The sequence below is a fragment of the Myotis daubentonii genome, chromosome 7 (assembly GCF_963259705.1).
Source record: "Myotis daubentonii chromosome 7, mMyoDau2.1, whole genome shotgun sequence".
NCBI classification, from domain to species: Eukaryota; Metazoa; Chordata; class Mammalia; order Chiroptera; family Vespertilionidae; genus Myotis; species Myotis daubentonii.
Window position 1 is genome coordinate 24528477 of NC_081846.1, and position 23883 is coordinate 24552359.

At 40.6% G+C, this 23883-nt stretch overlaps 1 protein-coding gene across 7 annotated transcripts in view; it reads right to left on the minus strand.

Annotated features, from left to right (window-relative positions):
- The window catches only part of EPHA4 (EPH receptor A4), a 136935-nt gene that overhangs the window by 19327 nt on the left and 93725 nt on the right, over nt 1–23883 (minus strand). For 6 of the 7 annotated variants that reach the window (XM_059703303.1, XM_059703300.1, XM_059703301.1 and 3 more), the window contains 6 exons: nt 16816–16940; nt 15561–15720; nt 14266–14377; nt 5674–5732; nt 3560–3673; nt 3124–3309 (listed from right to left, as the gene is read on the minus strand). In XM_059703303.1, the coding sequence (XP_059559286.1) occupies nt 3124–3309; nt 3560–3673; nt 5674–5732; nt 14266–14377; nt 15561–15720; nt 16816–16940 (756 nt within the window). Of the gene's footprint in view, nt 1–3123; nt 3310–3559; nt 3674–5673; nt 5733–14265; nt 14378–15560; nt 15721–16815; nt 16941–23883 lie in introns of those variants that run through there. The other variant, XM_059703306.1, reaches the window with a different exon arrangement.

Here is a 23883-nt window from a genome sequence, read left to right on the forward strand (position 1 = left end):
AAACACCATTTTTATTTCACTTTAGTTTTCTTTCTGAGAACCTTAGGAAATTAGAACCATTCTTTAGTTTCTTAATCACTGGCAATGGACTCAAGGTCTGAAATTCCTTTTTTCTAAAGGGGATTTGTGGGAGTGGGGAGGGAGGGGGTGCATAAATCCTCAATATTTTACTAAGGGAAGCTTTAGAGGAAAGAGAACATAAAAGATTCCCTGGGAGGAAAATAAAATGTTAGTTTGATAATAAATCAAAAATATTCACACGTTCATTGATGTAATTGTGGACTGTTTGGACTTAGGGAAAATGGGCTGGGATACGTCACTGCTGAAAAGCACCCAAAATTATTCTATACAAATACATTTCCCACCCAGAACCCCTATCAGAGTAGACTGTTCTGGTGAGGGGAAAAGGACACATCTTTGTTTCAGAGGCAACCATTTTGAAGAACAGACATTTTTAATTTCAACGAAGTACAATTTATCAATTTGTTTTTTGATTGTGTTTTTGGTGTCCTGTCTAAGAAATCTTTCTGAAGCAAACATTTTGGATTAGAAACCAATACCCTGGAGATTTTAATTTCAAGTGATGAATGAAAGCTGGCAGAAAAAGCAGGAATCGTGGTGAAGACTAAAGGATGAGTCAAACCACTTCCAGTCTCTCCCCTTAGCTGGAGAGGGTGAGGGTGGTCCTTGTCCACCTCTCCACTGGCCATCAATTTAAACAGGAAGCTCTTAGTTCTTAGCTTCATTTACTCTCTACATCTGTGACCCCAGTCTTCCAGATAGACACAAATGCATCTAAATGAGTTTTAATTAACCTGCCTCAATCAAAAGATACTTTGTCAACTCATGAGAAAGGGTGACCCTCCTGGTGGAGCATTAACACCTACTTCCATTTCACCAGACCCTCTGGAGATGCGGGAGAAGAGAGTGGAGGATCCAAAAGACAGGGGGGTAGTGGGGAGAATTTATAGTCTCCTTGTCAATTTAAAAAGTTACTCAAGTAACTGCTGGTAATGAATTCACACTCTTCCAGGCCACCTTTTCACCCTCACACCTCCCTAGTCCGACTGTTGGCACCATCTTCACAATTTTTCTACATTCCTTTTTCTGCTTATTAACAGTATCCATTTGTCAGAATCTTTATGAGCTCTACAAGAGAAATAAAGATGAATATCTGCAGAAGCAAAGGGGCTTATAAAATTGGCCTAGGCTGGGCTCATGGGTGGAAGTGGGTCCTTCTCTGGAACAGAGGGGGATGCGGGTGGCTAGGGGAGAGGTGGGGGGAGGGGACAGCGCCTCTGGTGGAAATTTTAAATCATTTTAATTCAGTGACAACTGCATTATGCAAATGCACCCAGTCGTTTATAACAGTTACAGCTGTAATAGCTGTGGGTTTTAGAGGCACAGTGGGACTTTCACACAAAGATCCCCTGTTTCTTCTCTCTTCTACAGAGGTGCTGTGAAAATCACTGTCTGCCGCAGGAAAAACACCCCAAGCTGAACAGAGCCTCCTTTTGAGAAACTGGACCTGCAGAAGTATTTAGACGGAATGTTATCTTTTAATTAAAGTAGTGAAGGACTCTGGACAGCCCCTAAGGCCACAGGCAACAGAAAAATATCCTGTCTGTAAAACTAATCTTAAAAAGCAAATAGAGCCATTCTATGCTAATTATAGCTTTCACCTTAGGTGGAAAAACTGTATATCCTTCTCCCTAAAGATCCTTTTTCTGAAGAATTCTGAATATAGGGAAGATGTACTTCTTAAGACATGATAACACCAGCTAACACTTAGAGTTTGTTGTTTTTTTATGTGCCAAGCATTATGCTAACCACCCTAAATAATACATCCAAAATAACCTTAAGGCAAGTTCTATGTTATCTCTATTTTACAGATGAGGAAACTGAAATATGAGCAACGAGTCAAGGCCACCTGCTTAGCCAGTGTGTAAATCTTAGGTCACTGGGCTAAACGTAGGTTTTTGAAGTGTGGTCCCAGGAACCGCATGCACCTTTGGCTTATCTTACAGCTTGAAATTTGAACTCTTGGACCTCACCCCACCTGAGGACAAGGTTCAGGAAACTGATTTGACACGTTTTTCAGGATTCTGATGCATGTTTAAGTGTGGGGACCTCCGAACTAGTGTATACTTTCTCACTTTTTAGTAACTTTTTTCTCTTCTTAAAGATTTTATGCCCTGTGTCAGACCTCCCCCTTGGCCTCAGGTCTAATGTCCAATGTTTAATATTTAACCAACCCTCCCTCCTTCCCTTCACCTGTTGGAGCAGCCACTTTAGACACGATGTCTGAGGATGCATTTCACAGGCACCTCGAATCAAGTAAGAGGCACCCTGGTCTTCCCGGAGCCATAGTCCCAGGCTTACAGGATCCTTGACTTGTAGGAACTGTAGGAGGTACTAAGGCTCCTGGAACAGAGCCACCTTCAGTAATAACCACTTCAGCTGCGTTGTCCATGTGGCATTTTATAAGTTGGTCTTAGCCAGCCTCACCAATGCATTCAGGGTTTGCTTTGTAAAATACATCTGTGGAGCTGTGTTGTGTTTTAACTGAAGCGTGGTTCGCAGGCTCAGGGAATGCTAATGGACTAAAAAAGGAAAGTTCAACCAGGTGTTACTGTAACTGGGTGCTGAACTGCAGCAGCCATAAATCAGGCAGAGCAGACAAGCAAATCCCCCAGCCTAATAAAGATTCCCAAGATCCACTCCCCGCATCTGGAACTGAAGCCTTGAGCACAAGGTGTGGCGAGGTTTTTGTTGTGTTTTATATGAAAAGTACTTAAAATTTATTGTGCTTACCATCTGCTTGTGCCTACCTTGTGACAGTCAGTTGGGTCTAGCAAAGATCTGAAAGATGGCAAGGCATACCAAAAATCTGCAATATTAATTTCCCTAAAATCTCACACAAGCTGCCTTGGAAAGAGTGGTATCAGCCTAAACCATAGACCCATTTAGAGCTGACTACAAGATTAATGACTTGTCCTGCACTGATTTCCTCCTATTAGCAATCAGTGGGGCTGCTCCATCTGTCATTTCCCTGGAAAGAAATGTGTGTTTAATTTGCCAGGAACTTCTAACTTGGCTTTGTAAAGGGAGTGACCCGCATACATTTGGTGACGACGCCTTCCATGTGAATTATATTCGGGTGGTCAAACTGTCCCATGATGCTGGCCTCACTCAGGAAGTCTCTCCTCTGTTTGTCTGTATAACCGGCTTTCAGCGTCTTAATGGCCACACAGATCTCTCTCTTGCCAGGCACTTTGAGACGCCCACTGCAGACTTCACCAAATTCACCTTTGGGAGAGAAAAAGAATTGACTGTGGACCAGAAACACATTCAAGATGAAAGAGTAATGGCAAACATTTGTTGAGTGCTTATTACCCGCCAGGCACAGTGTTAGTGTTTTACATAAAGCCAGGAAATGTCATGTTCACAGATATTTACATATAGACATGTACGCACGATACACCCATATGCATTTATATAATCATATATGGATATTTAATACCCACAAAGAAAATAGGTTTATTAGACAGACACTTACCAACTCCTATGACTTTTTCTATCTTAATGCAGGATGCGTCGATTTCTTTGGCAAATTCTCTAACTGCTTGGTTGGGATCCTCATATGTAAAGGGATCCACATAAGTTCTAACACCTAAGGAATAGACACATGATAGAGTGACCAAACACTTCTCAGGAGCCACTAATAAACTTAAGTCTACAAATACTTAACACAGGGAACGTTTTCTTAGCACGATAAAACAGACTTGGTGTAGACATATGACAATGTTTAAATTCTTGCTCTGGTTGTCATTAGTGGGTAAACAAAGAATCGTTAACTACTTAAGAGGCTGCAGGTCTCTTGACTTCCTGAAATATCTTCACACTTCAAGGACAAATTTTTTTTAAAAAAAAAAACAACTCATCCCAGGGAGAAAATGAGAGTTCTATAAGGAAATTTGGAATGTGTTAGCTGAATATTGTTTCCTCATCAGTTGTCCTTATCCTACCCACCATCTCCAGCTATCCTCCTTTAGTGAGATAATAAGAACTTTCTTTTTCAACTGGCCTTGTCTACATGGTGTCACCCCTTTGCCCAATATCTGGACCAACTAAATATGTGACCAACAATTAACAAAGTAAGATTAAACCTAGGTGAAAATGGACAAGAGGGATAATCTCAGCAAATTGATTTGAGAATATAGCCTCTCCATTGGATCTCCACTTTTTTTTTCTGTTTTGGGAAAAAGTAAAGACATTGAAGCTTCACCTGGAAGCTTTAGCTAAGGAAATGTAGCCTAACTGTGAATGTTTTGAATACCAGAAAGTGTAATTTAGCCATATCCCACAGCCACTTGCAAAAAAATTCAGAATGTGACCTCTGGAACCACAGGGGGATGCACTATAATTCCTGGGAACTTTCTGCTGGCATTCACACCTCTCCTTCCCCTGCCTGAGCTCCTGGGGCTTTGGGCACTGAGAGGGTGTAAGACAATGAATGTCCCCATCCCTTTGATTTTTTGGGCCTGTCAGTCTTATCCTTATCACAGAAAAATTACATTTTTGTTTTTAAAAATATATACATCGTGCAAATTAAAACATGTTTAAGAAAACAAGGTAAATAATAAAAAGTTGTCAAGCCCTACGTAGCCTTTATGACTTTAGATACTCCACCCAAGAAAATCTTTCTCAAGATTATTCTTCCTACTGCTAGCCTCTCTCTTCCTTTTACCTCCTGGCGCTGTCTAATAGGGGACCTATTAGCCACATGTTTCTATTTAAATGTTGATTAGTTAAAATGCAATAAAATTTACAATTTACTTCCTGCTTCACACTAGGTACTTTTCAAGTATCTAACAGTACATGCGGCTGCTGGCTAACATATTGGCCAGTGCAGATGGAGAGCACTGTGCTATCATCTCAGAGTTTCTAATGAACAGTGTTCCTGAAGGGCTATCAGCCTCTGTCCACTTAAGAATCTTGTCTCTTCCTCAAGTCATTCTAGAGCCAATTCTTTGAATTTATTCATTGATCCCTTTTGGATCAAAAGAACTAAAATCCACCAAAGAAATATTGATGGTCCTGAATTCTACATATTGGGGGGAAGAGGAGGTATAGCAATTACAGCTCAATTCCTTATTTCTTCTCCAAAATTGTTACCTTCAAATGTGAAAAAAAAAATTGTTACCTGTTTATTGCCACCCAACTACAAAAATGAGCCAGCTAGACCAGTGGTTGGCAAACTGCGGCCCCTTGAGTGAGGCTCTTCCACAAAATACCACATGCGGGCACGCACGTACAGTGCGATTGAAACTACGTGGCCACACTCAAGGGGCCAAAGAGCCGTATGTGGCTCACGAGCCGCAGTTTGCCGACCACTGAGCTAGACCAATACCTTTTCAAAGTGGAGGATAAAAGAAGGAAAAAGTGGGGGAGAAAGGCTCTAAAGGAATTTCCCCAACCCCCATCTTTAATCTCACTTTCAAGAATCCCCATTGACCTATTTCAGTTTGATACCCCAAAGTATATTATTCAGATAGTCCTATAAAAAGAATACAATATGAACAGCTATGTGAATATTATTCAGATATTTCTAAACTGAAAACAGGAGACATGGTCTAAAACTAAAATTTTTTCTAATCCAATGTTTCGTACCTTGATTCAAATGTTTCTCTTCATCTGCCTCTTGCTTGGCTTTACTGTATTTACTCCGTCTATTAAAAAATATTAAAATAGAAAACAAATTTCAAAAGCTGAAAGAACATAAGTTTTTGATACCATAATATGTCAAGCATTTCACAGATGAGAAAACTGAGGTTTATGGGAGAGAACTAACAAGGTAAATAATCTGTAATCTTGTTAGTGAATCATGGTTTCCAGCACAAGTAGTCAGAGTGCAGAGCCTCTGCTCCTAACCACTATATTAAAATGAGGTGATAAAGCAAATATTTTATAAAAAATTACAACTTCAAATCCTCAAAGAAATGTATATTATTGAAGATAGATTATAAATTTATTGGCTAAGTTCCACATATGTATTCTAAGTTAAAATAGTTTCCATGGAAGAATGTTGCATAAATCAAATAGCAATAATGTTCAGTATGTGATAGGTAACTCATTATCCTATTATATGATATTCTTAAAGCAATAGTCTTGTGGTTATTGGTTTCAGCTGCTGCATACAAAAATCCTCAATTATTAATGGAACTTTCAAGGGTAAATATTTTCTTTGTACTAGATTACATTCCTTAAGAGTTTGTAGAAAATTTGCAAAAGTGAAAATGAGACGTTTCCATTTGTAGTCTAATTCTCTTTCCAAAAAATGGTGTATGGCCTTGCAGTTGGCATTCACTATTTTTCCAAATACCCTCTAGGAGTGAGATCTGGCTTTGCTATAAAGTTTTGGGAATCAGAAATCTTTATTATATATAAAACTTAAGCCAATACATTATATATGTACTAGAGGCCTGGTGCATGAATTCGTGCACCAGTGGGGTCCCTCGGCCTGGCCTGCAAGCATTGGGCCAAAATTGGCTCTCCAACATCCCCTGGGGATCCAGGATTGCTAGAGGGAGCAGGTCAGGCCGAGGAACCCCACTGGTGCACGATCTGGGCTGAGGAGGAACTGCAGGAGGGCTCCAGGGCATGTCTAACCCATCTCTTCCAGTCCCAATTGGCCGGACCCCAGCAGCAAGCTAAACCACCAGTTGAAGCATCTGCCCCATGGTGGTCAGTGCACGTCATAGTGACTGGTCGAATGGTTGAACAAACAGTCAGATACTTAGCATATTAGGCTTTTATTACATAGGATGTGTGTGCATATATATGTGTATAAATATCACATAAAGAAGTTGAAAAATTAACTCAGTTGCTATTACAGATCTTTAAAGTTTGGAAAGATGAGACCAAATTAATGCATACAATGCGTACATTTATGTTTCTGTCAAAAATGGCAAGTTGACATTGGAGTTTATAATCGTTTTGTATTTTCTCAGAGTTTTAAAGAGGAGATCAGTCAAGACTGTTACATATGAGGAAACTGAGGCTCTGAGGTGACAAAGGTTCCCTGCAGGCCAGTGTGGTCCCGTTGGAATCTGGTAACCAATTCCTGACTGTGAACAAGTAGAGAGGGCAGACGATCATGTAAAGGGAGAACCTAGCAAGCCGGGCGAGGACAGAGGCAGCCCTATCACGGTCACATGTTCCAGGCCGCTCACCCGCATTCCTCTCCTCATTGTCAGCAATGCAGGAGCCAGCTCCACAGTCAGCCCCTCAGAGCCAACAGATGTCCCTCAGTGTGTGTAATTCCCTTGCAAATAATAACACCTTGCACTTTTGCACTGTATTTAACGTTTCAAAGTGCTCTCATTACTCCTCCCCTAACTGTTTGCAAAGCAGGAAGCAGCTTAGTAAACAGAGACCCAGTTACGATAGTTAAGGCAAAGCATGTATAATTCAGTCCCAAATAACAGTTTGTCTTTTTAGTTTGTAGTTCATTTTTGGAACAGTCTACTATTTAGTTGCATCTTCACCATAACTCTATGAGAGCAATCAGGCAGACACACACACACTCAGTCCCACTGTACAGACAAGGGAATGGGGGCAGCAGGGAAGAGATTCACCCATGACCCTCTCAGCAAGTACTGGAGTGTGTCTGCCCTGATCTGGCTCACACTTCACATACTTCTCATAGTGCAGATGAAGCTATACGATAGCATGAGAGTTAAAGATAAGTAATTTTACATTTTATATCAGTAAATCCACTTAAATTGTATTCCACTCTGCTCTCAAAATCTACTTCTTCATCAAGGAAACCAAGCAAATTTAAGTATGCTGCAACCAAACATTCGTAAGAAAGATATAGTCCCATCCAAACCTCTCCCCACCCTTCCCCTTTTAAAAGAAACAGGAGTGTTAAGTCAGGGACCATGAAAGTAACATTTCATGTCAGGGAAACTCCTCCTGGCTTCGTCCCAAGGGAGTGATAGGATCCTGCCAGCCTCAGAGATTGTATCTTATCAGAGCTCCTAAAAGCATTATCTAAAATTACAAGTGTATCTTTTAAACCACTTTAGATCTCCAATACTGATTGGAACATCTCTCCTTTAAAAAGAGGCAGGGGAGGGGAAATGCATACAGCAGGAGAGCTTTGGTACCAACTAAGCTCATAAAAAACACTGGGATGCACCTAGAGAAACAAGGGGCCTCAAGCTGCCCAGGGGTGGGGTTATCTGTTTCATATCTAGCACATTCATTAAATACGTGCAAAGCCGGAGGAAATGCAAAATGGCAGGGATCATTAATTATAAGGCTGACATGTCCATCCTTTCCTCAGACTCCTAAACCTGGAGGGGGAATTAAATTAGAGGCAAAACTTCTTTACTTTGCAGTGTGACTCGGAGGAGAGGACCCTACAAAAGTACAGGGAATGCTGGAAAAGAAACACTGGAATTATTGTTCAAAGGCTAATTGTAGCCTATTAGCTTTTTAATAATACCTTGAAAACTCAAATGCCTCGGTCCTGCTCTACCTTTGTCACCTGATGACCCTTTCTCCTTGTCTCAGGGTAGGACAATGTGGCCTTTATTGTCCCAAGAAAGCAAGCCCACTGAAGCGTTTTATTGGGTCAGCCAGCCTGGAGGAAACCACAGGCTGGCTGACCCAAGATGTGCTAACTCCATACTGATCTCCGAGGCAGATCACCTGAATGGCAGAAGGAAACCTTTGTTGAAGAATTTCTAATTATAAAGATGTGGGCAAGCTGTTTTAAAAAGGGCAAGGAGGGGAGTGGTTGCTTAGCGAATGCTCCAGAAGGAAACATGGTAACTTTCAACTGCAGGAGTCACAGAAAAGCGTCCCCTCTGCAGGTGAAACTTTGAAAGCCAAGGAGCTAAGCCCTCCCTCTGTCAAAGGGAGGCACAAAAGGGTATTAACAGACTTTGTTAGGATCAGCAGGAGCCCCTGTGCTGCCCTCTCAACCAATGTGTTGTTCCTGGCACCTTGACGATCCTCAATAAAACAAACCAAACAGTGGAGGGGAGAGAGCAGGGGCGCAGCTGAAACCCAGCTTTTATTAAAATACTAACTAATCTGACCAAGTGGATGGATTTGATTGATGTGGTTCACTGTTCCAAAACTAATTAGTAAAAGGTAAGTAATTTATTCAGCTAAATTGCAGATTGAAGAAGATAAGGCAAGGTCATAACTAGCTGGGTCCAGGAGAACCCTTTCTAGCATTCAGTGGCATCACTCATGATGATTCATAGACGCCATCCTTCTTTATTCCCTTCCTTAAGTTGTCATTGTTCTTGAACCAAATGATGGCTAAATGTTCTTCGCAAGCAACGTTTTGAAATGGTTGGAATTGAACCGTACGATTGCAGGAAGTTCGTTTTGAGATGTTCCTGCAGTACCATCTGCCCCTGATTGTATGAATTTACATGGCTTCATCAGAGCCAATTTAAGCTACCATTTAAGTGTATTCATTCCTACGTGATCATAATATTCCAATGAGGACACCAGGGAAAGGCAGATACAGACTGAATGGTAACTGGTTTAGCACTACTTGAACAGTTGGCTTCAAAGTGGCCAATCTTAACCTTCCTAAGAAGACAAAACCAACTTGCAATGTCTGACTTTATAGTATGCATTATTAGACTTGACATTAATTCACAGATTACAACTATTACCAACATCACTGACAGACTCTTACAATTTTGGTATGATAGAACTGTCGATGTTAGCTTTTGATGTAGGTCAAATTTCCAGTTAAGAAGACATTAAAATAATCTATCAATGCCAGTATTGGAAGTCAGGAGAGATGGATTCCTGTCCGGATCAAGCAACTAACCAACTGTGTGACCTTGGTTCAGTTAATTGTTTAACCGCCTCTCTAGTCCTCAAGTTCCTGATATACGCAATGGCAGTGGTAGAATTCCTCAGTTTCCTAAACAAGAAACATTGGTGTAACTCCCCCACAAATTTTGTCATAGACACTTCATTTTTTTTCTTAAAGTCAATTCACTTCTTTTTCTTAATTCAGGTAAAAGTACTTTATACCCCTAATATAAATGGAAACCCAGAGTCACTTGCAATTATCAGAAGGTCAGTATCAAAGCAGCTATGCTCAATTATCAGCCAATACTTATTTCTAATCTTAGAAAATAGTCATCCCGTGTTTTGGTCCTTTCTTAAAAGGGATTTTCATACTCAAACAATAAAGTACTATTTGGGAAAGATACACTAGCCTAAAGCAACCCAAATTAATACTATTTGTGATGCTTCTGGAAGAAACCCAATTAAATCATTAATATAAAGGGGGATGGAGTGTCAGAAAAATTTAACACATTTTATCATTCATCCTAAAGGTTCTGACCTCATCATTGCATTTTATAATGTCACTGTTAATTTTACAAATTAAGAAGAGTTTTTTTGTAAACTGTAGAGTTTACAAATATGTACCTATAGGCAAATGGGCAAATGAGGCTGTCTGCTAAGAGAATGTGCATTTGTGGTTTGCAGTAACATTTCTAGGGATAGCATCCCATGAGGTGTACAAGAACTGCTGCACTTTATAAACAATCCAGTTAGCAAGTACAATTGTCTTCTCCAAAAAGCTGACAGAATCCTTAAAATATCACTGGATTGCTGAAACCGGTTTGGCTCAGTGGATAGAGCGTCGGCCTGCGGACTGAAAGGTCCCAGGTTCGATTCCGGTCAAGGGCATGTACCTGGGTTGCGGGCACATCCCCGGTAGGGGATGTGCAGGAGGCGGCTGATCGATGTTTCTCTCTCATCGATGTTTCTGACTATCTCTCTCCCTTCCTCTCTGTGGAAAATCAATAAAATATATTTAAAAAAATGTATATCACTGGATTGATGGGGATGATACTAATCAAAGACGCCTATAAAAAAGGTAAGTTCATTTGCATAACATAATGTGGGCGGTAAAAACATACAGCATATCATGGTCAACGTACTTTGCATAACTTATCATTTTAAATATATAAAGTTTATAAACTTAGTAACCGGACTGTCACTAAGATCCCTAAATGTTTACACATCCAAGTTAGCCAAAAGAAAAATGTGGATCTTTTCATTAAAAAAATTGAAGCTTACTTTGGCTTGCCTAAAGCTCAGGCTTCTTAGCATAATCCCAATGTGATGAAATAAATGACACAATTACTAGTAAAAAAAAAAATCTAGTAAGATACCAGCTGTGAGCCTGAGGCCGTTTCCTCTTGTTAAAGGACAAATTAGCACCAAACAGACTTTCTCTTTGAGGTACTCAGACTTTCTCTCACTCACGCTGTGGGTCCCTGCCCATCTTAAAACCCTCAGATGTCATCAGCAGTGTTGGATTCAGGTGGGGGGGAATCACTCTGTCAGGGGTCTGTCTCTAGCATCCATTCTGCCATCATTATTATGTGGCTCTAAGAAGCCAGAAGCAGCCCCATCACTTTCCAGGGGATGGAGTCTCATTGTTGCTTTCCTGGACTGCTGGCTGCAGTGTGACGAGATTACTTTGGGGGTTCCATTTACCACCTTTCACTTGCACTTTCACTAAAAGCATGGGCCAGACTTTTATCCGCAATACCTGTCTCCTCTCTCTTCACCTGTTCTTGTCCCACTTCAACATTTGCCGAGGAACATGACAAAGCACATGCCTGCGTGTGAAGAAGAATCAGCTGAGTGTGCATCCGCCCCAGCAAAACCTGTCGCTACCTGGCTCCCGGCAGCCTTCCCCATGACAGCTTTATGGCTGACACTAAAGCAGAATCAATAGGAGGGCAAGGGGTTGACATTTCATTTTCTAAAAAATGATCCATTGAGGACCAATCACCAAGCAGTGTTTATCAGCCTTGGGAAGTGACATTTTTTTTTTTTAAATGGGGAAGAAGGGCCAGGAATCATCGCTGGGTAACTCGACAGGCTCAATTCTCTAAGGTGGGGACTCATAATTGGAAATCCAATGCATCCTGCTATCAATCCTGCCTTAAATAATAAAGTGATCAATAAAAGCCGAGAGGAAATTAAGTCATCAGGCTTGCGATGCTATTTTCTAGAGCTATGGCTTTTAATAAACTTGTCTTCCTGCATTACATTTCCCTTCCTTTTCATCCAAGCAGAAGAGCATCCAAGAGAAACTTATAATGAGGTGACTTATGACTCTGGTTTGACTGCTATATTCAGGGCAACTTAAATTATTTTTTTAAAAGGTAAATCTCCAAGAAATTTGAACTACAACTAGAAAATGCTTCCAACCAACATCAGAGAGAAGGTGGAGACACAAGAAGAGACCCACTTCCTGGAAACATGAGTTGTCTCAAATGGTTCTGAGAATCACATGGTGCTGGATTTCAACCAAATATTTTTTAGAAGTTAAGGTAATTAATAATGGTTTTCTATTTTTAGACTTTTAAACATCTACATTTTCTGATAACAGAAGTTGTTTATATATACTGTGAAATTTTCAAATGCAGAAATATGTAATAATGAAAGAAATGCTCTATAATTTTTATTCTCCCCCATCTGACCTCTGTTTCCCACTATCAGATGAATATATATTAATGCATACCATTCCCCAAGTGTTTATATGACTGGCAGGTATATACATACACAAAATCAAATGGCAATGGACAAGAAAGCAGTCCATCTTGATTTACTTCCAAAATCAATGCCAGGGAAGCAAAGCACACTGGAAATTCAAGTTCTGTTCAGGCCAGCTGAAGTGTCCGAAGGCCAAGATGTACCGTCACGTAGGATGGATCAGGCATGTATACATGGATATGTGCATTATAGCAACAAGGATGAGAGTTGTGGTAGATTTAACTTCTTCAGGATGGAACCAGATACTCTGATCAAACTTATCTAGTTTAGACTTTGCACCAACAAAAACTAGCAGGATGACCAATGTAGGTTCTCACACACCATGAGGAGTTGTTCTATACTATGTTAAAGTGATCAAAATTGATCTCTATATAATAGGAATTTTGGAGAGTGATATGAATAAATACATGTGACAACTGGGACCATATCCAGGCAAAGTAAGCTATATGGTCATCACCTTAATTATAATGTATTACCAAAGCGAGGGAAAGGCATGGTCACTTGCCAAGAGGCATATTTGTGACATCAGTGAGATCATCAACAGAAGAGGCAGAGAGAGATAATGCCTCAGTGGCCTGAGAGCCCGGCATGGCTTCCGGGGTCCCAGTGTCATGACTCTGGACAAGTACTACATCTTTCTGTGTATCATTTTCCTCTTCCCTAACATGAAAGGCTTATGTTTAAGAGGGTCATTTTGACATTTTTAGGTTGTGCATTTTTTGTGGGTTTGTTTGTTTTCCCCAAAGCCGCACCTTGTGAAACGGTGGATGGTACGGGCATGAGATCAGAGAAGGGGCAGCTTTGCTCACAGGACATAAAGAAGGCCTAGATGTGGGCACAGGTTGAAGAAGAGCAGCTGCCCGCCCCTACCACCCCTTTCCCTCCAGAGGCTCCAGGCAGTGTTAATAAGCAGATGGAGGCAACAGCAATAAGAAAAACTGCTTCAAAGAAATATGCTGCCAAACCATTTTTAATTCTTTCTTTTCTGGATTGTCCTTAAAGTTTCACGTTAGATTGTAAAGTTACAGAGACTAAGTAATTGGCTGTTTTATATTTATTTCCAAGAATAATGCTATGCCTACAATATACTCAATGGATACTGTCTGGAAATGCTGAGGCACCTACTGTGTGCCATATGATCTACTTTGTCTATCAAATGTCTCCATCAATAACTCTTTGAAGCAGATATCATTACCCCTGTTTAATAAAAGGAAAACCAAGACTCAAAGTGGTTAAGTAATTTAGCTGACAAATGGCAGAGCACAAATTTTGGTCCCAAGTTTTATAAGGCTTTCTCTTTTTTTTGCCTTTGGCAGTAAGTCCAAGCTTAAGAGACATATAAATGTAACACCTTACAGCTTAGAGCATCTAGAAGTCTCCCACCGGCTTGCTTTGCAGCTTGGTTTCCTGGAATTAGTTGGGTCTTTCCAGGCTCTCAACTCTGAGAGCTCCCACCAGGGTACAGTCAGCAGCTCCAGGAGGGGTGTGGGGAGATCAAAGCCAAGAGAATGGGGCTTGAGATGCAAATGTTGTGTTTATAATGCTAATCAAAGCCTCAGCTTTGTGTGGAAGGGACAAAAAGCTCCCTCATAAAAACTGGGAAGGGAGGGTGGTTCAGTGAGTGGCTTAAGTGCTTACCTCCTGCTGATGACAAAAGCTGCGATGAGAATGACCACTAGCACCACACTGCCAGCTACGGAGACCAGAAGGACTGTGGAGTTGGCCCCATCTCCAATGATCCGAGAAGGCACTGGTAAAGACAGTCACACAAGGATCACCTTTGGGAAGGTCCTAAGAGGGAGCACTTCTGACTGGGTCACAAGTTTCAAATGTCTGAAGCCATTTAGAATGCTCACAGCCTCTTTGCCCTTCGTTAAGTATTCATGCAACAGCGTTTTCCAAGGCAGCCTTAATGAGACAAGGGCATTCTTTTCATAATTGCATGAAAAAATTCAACCAGAAAATTCTTATTAAATCCTGTGGTAAACATCACCAGGAAGGTGGGGTGTTGTTGTTTTTTTTCCTTCTTCTTCTTCTTTTCCTTTCTTCACTTACTCCTAACTCTTACATAAAAATCTGATGCATTCCTCAGTGGGAAATTTCAGAAAGGACAAGCAATTTTTAATGTTCCTCTCCCTCCCACACCTCCCAAAACTATCAAAAACCTGCCTATTAGTGTCCAGTTCAAAGGCCACTTCCTCCTTGAAGGCTTCCAGGATAATCCCAAAGGATGTCAAACCCCTACTAATTTAATTCTGGAGTACTTTCTCCTCTGCTTTTGTTTTTGTTCTTTTTTTATTTATTTAATAATTTGTGAATAGAATTACTTTCTAGAACTGATGTCAAAAATTCTACTCCACCATTTCCTTATCAACTGGGCTCAATTTTGGTTAGTTAATTATGGATGTGCAGATATCTTATGTAACCTGCTTATTGATGGGTACACCCTCTGTTAATATTTTTTACTTAATCAACCAGTTGGTCCAACTCACAATGTTGAAAGAGTTGATATATTTGTCCAAAAGGGCTTTAAATACACACACACATACAAACAAACAAACAAACAAAAATGGTCTGACTTGATTTAAAAAGATTCCTAGAAATAAATAGGAAAGGGAAAAAAAATGGCCCTTTTCCCAGTCTTCCCAGGAGGAAAATTTCCTACCTATGCAACTCTCAATTGGTTCAGTGATCTCATTTCTCATGGTTTATAGAATGCTGAAAACAAACAAAACAGACTTTTTTTTCCAATCACATGAAAAAACAGGTCAAATAATATTATTTTAAAATGCTCTTCTCTAAACATTTTCCAAGTTACAGTCATTGTTCATTGCAACAAAATGTTTGCCTAACCAAAAATGATGTGCAACACCTTGGATTTTCCTGCAATAGGACTCGCCCTGAATGGTCAAAAGAACTTCAGAACTTCTTACCTGTGTTGGTTGTGACCTCCAGGGGCTCACTGAAATCTCCATAGCCAGCTGCTGTCCTGGCCCGGACATGGAAAACATAGGAAGTCAGAGGATTCAGACCTTTGATATCAGTGTTCCTGGCAGCTGTCCGGACAATGCGATAGCTTCGCTCATTCTGATCCTACATTGTGGAAAGATAAAATAGAAGAAGATGGCAAAAGAAATCCTCCACTTATCTAGGCACAAAATTAAAGGAGCCATGACAATCTACTCAGAAGCTGAAAGAAAATGGAGTTTGATTAACTCTCGAAACACTACATTTTCTTCAATGTTAAGAGTACTACTGTTATTTCTAGATGTTGAAAGAAATGCAGTTGTATGATCATTGTTGACACTGAGCACATTCAGATCTTTACTCATGATCTTTTTTAGAAAAGACAATTAGGTGATGACTGATGGCTTTTCTCACTCCACACACAGCAATTTAACAGAAATAACTGTAAGAAAGTCCCTTGTCTTTTTCTACTTTTCTGTCTAGAAAATGTAAAAAATGATGCAATCTGGTTTCAATGAAAAAAAAAAAACACGCAAAAAACCCTTCCCTTTTTTCTGCTTTTAATAAGGAAGCCAATAAATGATTATCTTTAAAAAGAGAAAACAATTGCTCATTTTTCTAGACAACTTTGAATGCAAATAGTTCTGTCCTTAAGGGGAAAAAGTTATTTGTAAAAATAATGTCTTTCTATAACTTTAAGAGGCAGAAGAATGTAATTTTTCTTCCCTGGTTTTCTATTAAAAGTCATCAAAAGCCACACCTTGATTCTGAATAGCAGTGATCTACTTAAGCAGATCATCATTTCATCTTTTATGAGTCACTCTCCTGATAGAAGGTTACAGATTAGAACTAGCTGTTTTGAATTCCATTACTAGAAAGAAAACATTATAGCTACATTAGAATGCAATGTATTTTTTCTGTTTTTGAAGATAACAACTTAATACATAAAATTCATAATTGGATTTGATTATGAAGCAAACTGCATTTGGCTTTGAGATTCACTGGTATTTCAGGATTTATAATTGGCCAAAAACCAGATGAAAAAAAATAAAAAGAAGGAGAAGAAGGAGGAGGAGGAGGAGGAGAAGAAGGAGGAGGAGGAGGAGGAGGAGGAGGAGGAGGAGGAGGAGGAGGAGGAGGAGGAGAAGGAGGGAGGGAGGGAGGGAAAGAAAAGGAAAAAAAAAGAAAGGGAGGGCAGAAGTTTGCTCATTCAATTAATACCTTCTCATAATACTTGACTTCATACTCTAATATCACTCCATTGGGCCGATCTGGTTCCAGCCAAGCCAGGGCAACACTGTATCTGGTAACCTCTTTAGCCTGGACCAAAGCAATGGATGATGGTGCTATTGAGAAAAACAAAAAACAATAAAAATAAAAAAAACAGTTTACTTCAGGGGAAAAAAATTCGTGGTATCAGTCAGTAATTTCATTTTACTTGAGAAAAGTATAAAGTATTGCCTTGTCTTCCTCCCAATCCGCATTTAGCTCTTCTCCTGAACAAAAGTATACCATACACCATTTTAATGGTTCTCTCCAGTATCCTTTTGTGCCTGGTTTGTCTTAGAAAAATAATTTCTGAAGTAAAAGCCTGGTAGGTTGACGGGTCTACAACGTCATTTCCACAGCACCTGTAACCATTCTTCTTAAAAGACTGCAGGTATAGAGAATGCTGTCTACTTCTGATTTTCTGCAAGCCTTTGAAAGCCTTTGGAAATTTTCCCTTTAAGCTCACTGAAACTGCATCTCATCCTACTCGAGTGTCATCTTACTGGTCTTTAATTTTATACCAGCAAGAGGATTTGTAACTCTTCCAAGGGAACTGGAGAGAATGCCACAGACAAACAATTTACGTACTTTCCAATATAAATAAAAGTACTGCTTAATTACAGTGCAAGTTTCCAGTTTGAACACAACCATGCAAATAATGAAGAACACAAATAAAGCAATGATGTTCTCTCTGGACATACATGGCATTCTGCAATGATTTTATGAGAGTTGAAATATTGCTTTTGCCTACTAGTAGCAAAATTTTCCACTGAGAAAGACACAAAAGCATCCTTCCACTCGGTGTGTTGTCAGGGGTGAGGAGGAGGATACATTTGAGATGTATAAAACCAATCTAATGCTTGCTTATCCACTGTTGGGCCACAGCCCCAGCCAGCTGTTGTTAAGCTCCACTGTGACTGACAAGGGTACTAATGTACCATCTCCAGGGAGCAGAGGAAGCAGTCATGAATTCAGCAACCTTATCTACTGAAGCTGGTCTGTAGAACCAGAGATTAGGGGGTCTTCCTAAATTGAATGTATATTCTTTTTTATTCCCAAATAGTGAAAACATCAAAAATGGCCACTGAGGAGCAACAATGCAGTGTTGGGTCTTCTAAATGTTCTTCTCTGAGACACACACACACACACACACACACACACACACACACACACACACACCAAACCCTAACTTGAGGAAAAAATAAATTGTCACTGAAAAGGGAACGGGGACTAGCTTCAAACCCACTTGACCATATTGACCATATCTGATAGGCATTTTGATGGCACAGTCCACCAGGGAGCATCTCTCAGAGGTAGGTGGTCATTTGACAGCCCAGTATATTTGTTAAAGGTGGGATGACAGTCACACATACACTATGCCTCTTCTCCTCCTCTTCCTGCTCCTCCTCCTCCCCTTCCTTCTCTTCTAGAGCAATTCCAGATTGGATCTCAGGCATAAACACTAGTGAGAGATGCAGTGGATTCACATGTCCTCCATCAAAGGCAAACCCAAGGTTACTCATGCCCAACTGAACCCAGCAGACATATGGAAGCCACTGAACATCTGAAGAAAATGAAAAATGGAAATGTGCTCATTAGCTGTATTAAAGCTCCCCTTCCCCAACACACACACACACACACACACACACACACACACACACACACGCTCTTTCTCTTTCTTTACTAGTTGACACAGAGCCATTGCCCAGCAAAACCCAAGGAGTGACATCCTTAAACATAGAGTTAGCAGGGAAGCTAAGAAGGCTGCCTGGCTGTGAAAAGCCATTTCACTCCAGGTAATGAATATATTGCCTAACAGAGCACTTTAGCATACACTCCATAAAAAGAGGCTCTTTAATCTCAGATGTTCAGGATTGGGAAATGAAATAGAAAAGCAAGGCCATTAGAAAGAAAGCAGGAGGGAAGAAAATCATGAAGTTATAAAATGAACTTTCTCTCAGCAATGGTCTGGGTCAAACCCTGATAATCAACAGATTTCTCGGAAAAGAATTGCCTGGCAGCCCTTGGAGTGCACTGATTAACTAAGATGGTTCCCTCTAGCTGGGCTATCACTCAGCTGCTGTATGTGGGAGATGAGTCTGATTTCCATTTCAGAAGTTGGAGCAGGGGTGTCCGGTGCCCATTCAAAGGCAATATGAGCTCAACCAAGGCGCTCCACAAACTCCAGGCAGGGAGTTAACAATATGATCGCATTAACTAACAGACTATTTCCAATGCAGCCCTACTTGGAAAATTCATATGCACAGAGTGTATGCACAGTGACTCACTGTCATACAAATGGATGAAAATGGGGTTAAAGAGGAAAGTAGAATAAATAGCTCTAATTCACACACAAAAAAAATGGTGTCCTGCGGCTGTGAAGTCCAGGTTCTTGGTGAACAGATGTTTTTCAGAAGAGCATTTTTATCAGGCTAGTGACAAAAGCATTCCCTGAGCAGGTCCGACTGAGAAACATACTTCAAACAAGCCACTGCATTGTAGGGTACTATGGCAGCCCCTCTCCCTGTGGAAGAGTGCCCCTTACCTTCTCTGATAAGAAGAACACCGGTTTGGCAAAAGCTGGGCCCCAACACACTGCCTCTCCGGACAGAAGAGAAAACGGGGATTGCACCACATTATAAACCACATAAGGGTTCTCCCCTGGCCTTGCCTTCTAAGCTTCCAAGGCCGACTCAAACTCTACATCTGGAAGCCATCACCCTACTGGGTTATGACTGCCTGTGGCTTGCTTCCCTAGTGGAGGCCTTTGGCAATGGCATTTCTCAATGGCATTTCTCAATGGCATTTCCCTACTCCAGTGGTTGCCAAGAATCAGTTTTCTCATGTCACCCATATAATTAATTGCTGCCACAAACCTCGGTATCTTGTACTATGATTTAAGTAACATTTTTTTTTTCTTAAATTGACACACTATACTACTTTGAAAGGAAATATTTTGAAAGGAAAAATGCCATTACTGTTATCACTTGCAATAATGGCTAGTCACCATAAAAATGAAAATAACATTTCAGTAAAATAATACTATCAACTCAATAATACTATCAACTCTTGCCTCTCCATGCTTTGCCAAAAGAGATAAGCTGGAGAATGAGAGATTTTAAAAGAAACTAACTTTCAACCCAGGGGAATTCAATATTTTGTAAGGTTCCATCTGGGTCTTCCCTAAAACCATCTCTGATGCCATTGATGACATGTTGCCATCTTTGGTAAACTCTGCCAATCCTACTCAATTTAGAAACGTTCTGGATCCTGAGCCCCAGTGTGCCAGGGCTCTGCCCTTTGCTAACAGGACCAGAAGAAGAAACAATAGACTGATCAAGTAACAGATTGAACATTTGTCCCAAATACGTGACCCAGTGGGAGCTTTGAAAAATAAATGCCTTAATTCAAGAGAGGGCTTCCAATTCATAGTGGGAATTTTGGTCAACATGAGAAGACCAAGCAGAGGAAAGGTCCTGCTTCCCTCTCATTTCTCTGCTTTACATTCTGAGACCTTATAGACGCATTTATTTTCCCACAGCACCGACTCACTCACTAAGCACATCCTGGAGGAGCACCAATGGAACAGGGGCAAAGAAGGGGAAGGGCAAGCAAAGCGGTACCAAATACAATCTCTGTTACCAAATTAAGTACCATCTTATCTTTTAGACTCTTCCTAACTGGAAAACAAACAAACAAACAAAAAACCCCACAGATGGAAATTTTTTTATAATAGCCTCAGAGAGAAGACATTCTTTAATGTCAACTCAAGAGGAGACAGTTCCTTCGAACCCTCTTTTTATCCAAATTCTCTCATGGCGATGGGGAGAAGAAAGAGGTGAGTGCTTTAGAGATGTAGTGTACCTGCTTCAGCATCAGAGGAAAAGCCAAGAAGAAGCTGAGGACTGATGTAACTATCCTTACTGAAAGAGAGAGCCGCATCTTAGATTGAAAAGCATTCCTATTTACCCAGACTTCCTTCATAAAATAGATGTTTGCTATTAGGAAACTTTTGTGCTTGTGGACATAAACAGGCATTCTTTAATGGCTATCATTTTGACATAACACATAACAAGAAAAGGTGGTCATGCTTGTTGACTATAGCGTGGCTAAAGAAAGGTAAATGATAAATGTAAAAATCACAAAGACAAGCACTACCGAAGGAGAGCTTTTAAAAAAGCTTTATGATTTCGTTCAGTTAAGCTCCTAATTTTCAAGGTTTTGAAGCAGAATTTCCAATGGCCCATAGATGTCTGTACTTGGCTGAATGAAAACAGTGACCGAGTCAAGAAACCAGAATAGGGAGAAATGCAGTGTGGCTTGCAGAAAGAAGCATGGAAGGGCTTAGAAAAATATTGGGGAGTGTGCTCAAGGTTGGCAGGGACAAACTGGCAGAAAAGCAAAAAGGAAGGCTGAACAGAGGTGCACTTCTGCAAACATGATAAGAATTTTCAGGAAATCCCTAGCACCCTGGTGCTGTGAGGGCAGAGCACTCATCTAGGACAAGAAATGAGCTGCAGATGAAAACATATCTGACCCATATACTTAAAGTATTCTTTAGTCACTTGTTTGGAACAAGAGATCAATGTTTAAATGATTTGGGGTAAAATTCCAGGTTTGATAGTTACTAGTTGCCATCTTGGGCAAGTCACCAAATTTCCTTGCCTCGGTTCTTCCATTTATAAAACCCCTTCCCTCCCAGATACAAGCATGCGAGCTGTTCGAATGTACCTTCCATACGGAGAGGGCTTGCCCTTGTTCATCCCTACATTCCTACTATCTAAGATCATGTCTGGCACATAGAAGGTGCTCAATAAATTTGTCAAGTGCATAAAAAGTGAACTAAATCTTAAAATCTAAAATACTCTTTGTGGACAGGAAAAAGGTTTTCTAAGTCTAAAGTACCAGAAGTAAGTCATCCCTAAAACAACTTTTTATCTGCACCTGTTTCAGATGACCTTTGGTGAATTTGGTTTTGCTATTTAGGTTAACTAAGAGATTGACAATCAGGAGAGAAGTAAATGACAATTCTGATTATAACTGTAGTCTGTTTTCTATGGGACCTGTGATGCTTCTGAACTTTTTTTTGAACACACAGCCTGTAAAATGTCATTCAAATGTAAGTTTACATTAAAATTTGCTTCACTGCACCTGTTACAGGCAGCATTTTGAGGCACCGCTCTTTTTGGTTGAGTGCAGTGTTGATACCCACTCAATATGTCTTCTCTGTATCTGGAGGGCACATGCAAATAGTCCTCTTGACTTCCTAACTGGGAAGGTGCAGTGGTGTTGGAGTTCCCCCACCCTCAAATCATAATCCTAAATCCAGAAAGAGCCACAAGCATCCCTTGTTCGAGAATTCTGTGACACCAAAGTTTCTCCAAAGATGCACTAATGTAGGCTCAGTCAGTCACTGCCAGGAGAAGCCATTAGCTATTACACCCAAAGGACATTATTGTTGAAGTGGCAGGGTAATAGAGTAAAGAGCCCTCTGCAGTCAGGGGAAAGGGCAGCAAGATTAAGCATGGGAAACAGACTGTCTCCACACACCTATTGGAAACAAGTAAAATATCATTTTTAAAGATGGAGCAAAACCTAAGAGGGTAAAAGAAACAATTCACGAAAGCTTAGAGGTCAAATGATCTGAGCTTTCTATTAGAAAGCCAAGATAAACTCCCCTTCCCCCAAACTATTCCATATTCAAAATCCGACATATCCCTGAGGAACAGAGGAGGTTTTCCAAATGGAATCCCCATTTGCCGTGTGCCTGTGGTTCCGTTTGGTTTAAGAGCAGACCACAATGCATCCAGGAGGCACATGTGGGTTTTATCTCTGTGTGTGTTTTCGATAAATAGAAACAGCACAGATTAGGGGCTGGATCATGACTTTCTAACAGTGGTACGTTTCCCAAGGAAGAATTACAGGATATGCTTTGATGTCAAACAGAGGTGGCTTCTTTTCAGAAAATGGTAAATTTAACTTTCTTTGGTTAAAAAGCTCAGCAGTTCTCCCTGCTCCCCACTGGTGTGAATGCTGTAATTTTCTTTTATTTAGTTCCTCAATGACTTGCCATTAAACACCTACAAGTCATTTTACTGCAGCAGTTTGGTCCCTGTGACACCCAAGTGGAATGGAGAAGAGGAAAAGAGATACGGAGAAAAGAAAGGGAGGACGGATTCACTTCAAACCTCCACTTGTGGGCTATAAAACTATTTTTGGGGGGTCCAGCATCACAAGCAGTGAATTCACAACAGTTTTGGGCATCTGGGGAGGGGTGAATTAGCTGAAACAGACTGCATTTCACTACTGGCTCAAATTAGGTGGGTGGAGGGAATAAGGAAGGATGGGAACAGACGTGAAGAAAGGTCTCTGGCCTGTGGGCAAGGGAGGGTGAAAAAGGGCCTTTATAGAAGTCAAGAAACCTAAAGCATGGATGTCAGCAGTACACAATGGCCAAGGTTTGGAGGGAAGATGACTTCTTAACCACAGCAGGGTTCCGTCCCCTCCCTGGGACCTGAATTTAAAGAGATGATGTTTATTGGAGGGGTCTTCCACTGATAAGCCCACAGTTTATAGTTCTCCCTGCTTAATGCAAATAGCATATTTAAATTTAATTACTCAGAGCTTAAGGTGGTTTTTGTTCCCCTTTTCTTTCTCATTTCAACGCCACAGCTCGGATTTGTTCTTTATCAAAGGTTTGTGCATTTTAAAATTCTGTCAAGCATCCAAATTAAATGCTTCAGAGCACTAATGATATCCTTGTGATGAAGGGTTTTGCCGTCACAGAGATGCTAAGAACTCTGGGTGCTAATATTAATTGCTTTCTTCCATATCCCACCAAAGGGAGGGAAGGATTTCTCTGGGCTTTATACTACCTATGGTGCCAAAGAGCAAGGAGTCAATTTTTTTTCACTGCAGTATTTTGTGGTACTCCACAGTGTACAGAGGGCTTTCCTATACACACAATCTCCTTTGCACTACGTTCAATAGCCCTCTGCTATTTTTTAGGTAAAAAGCATT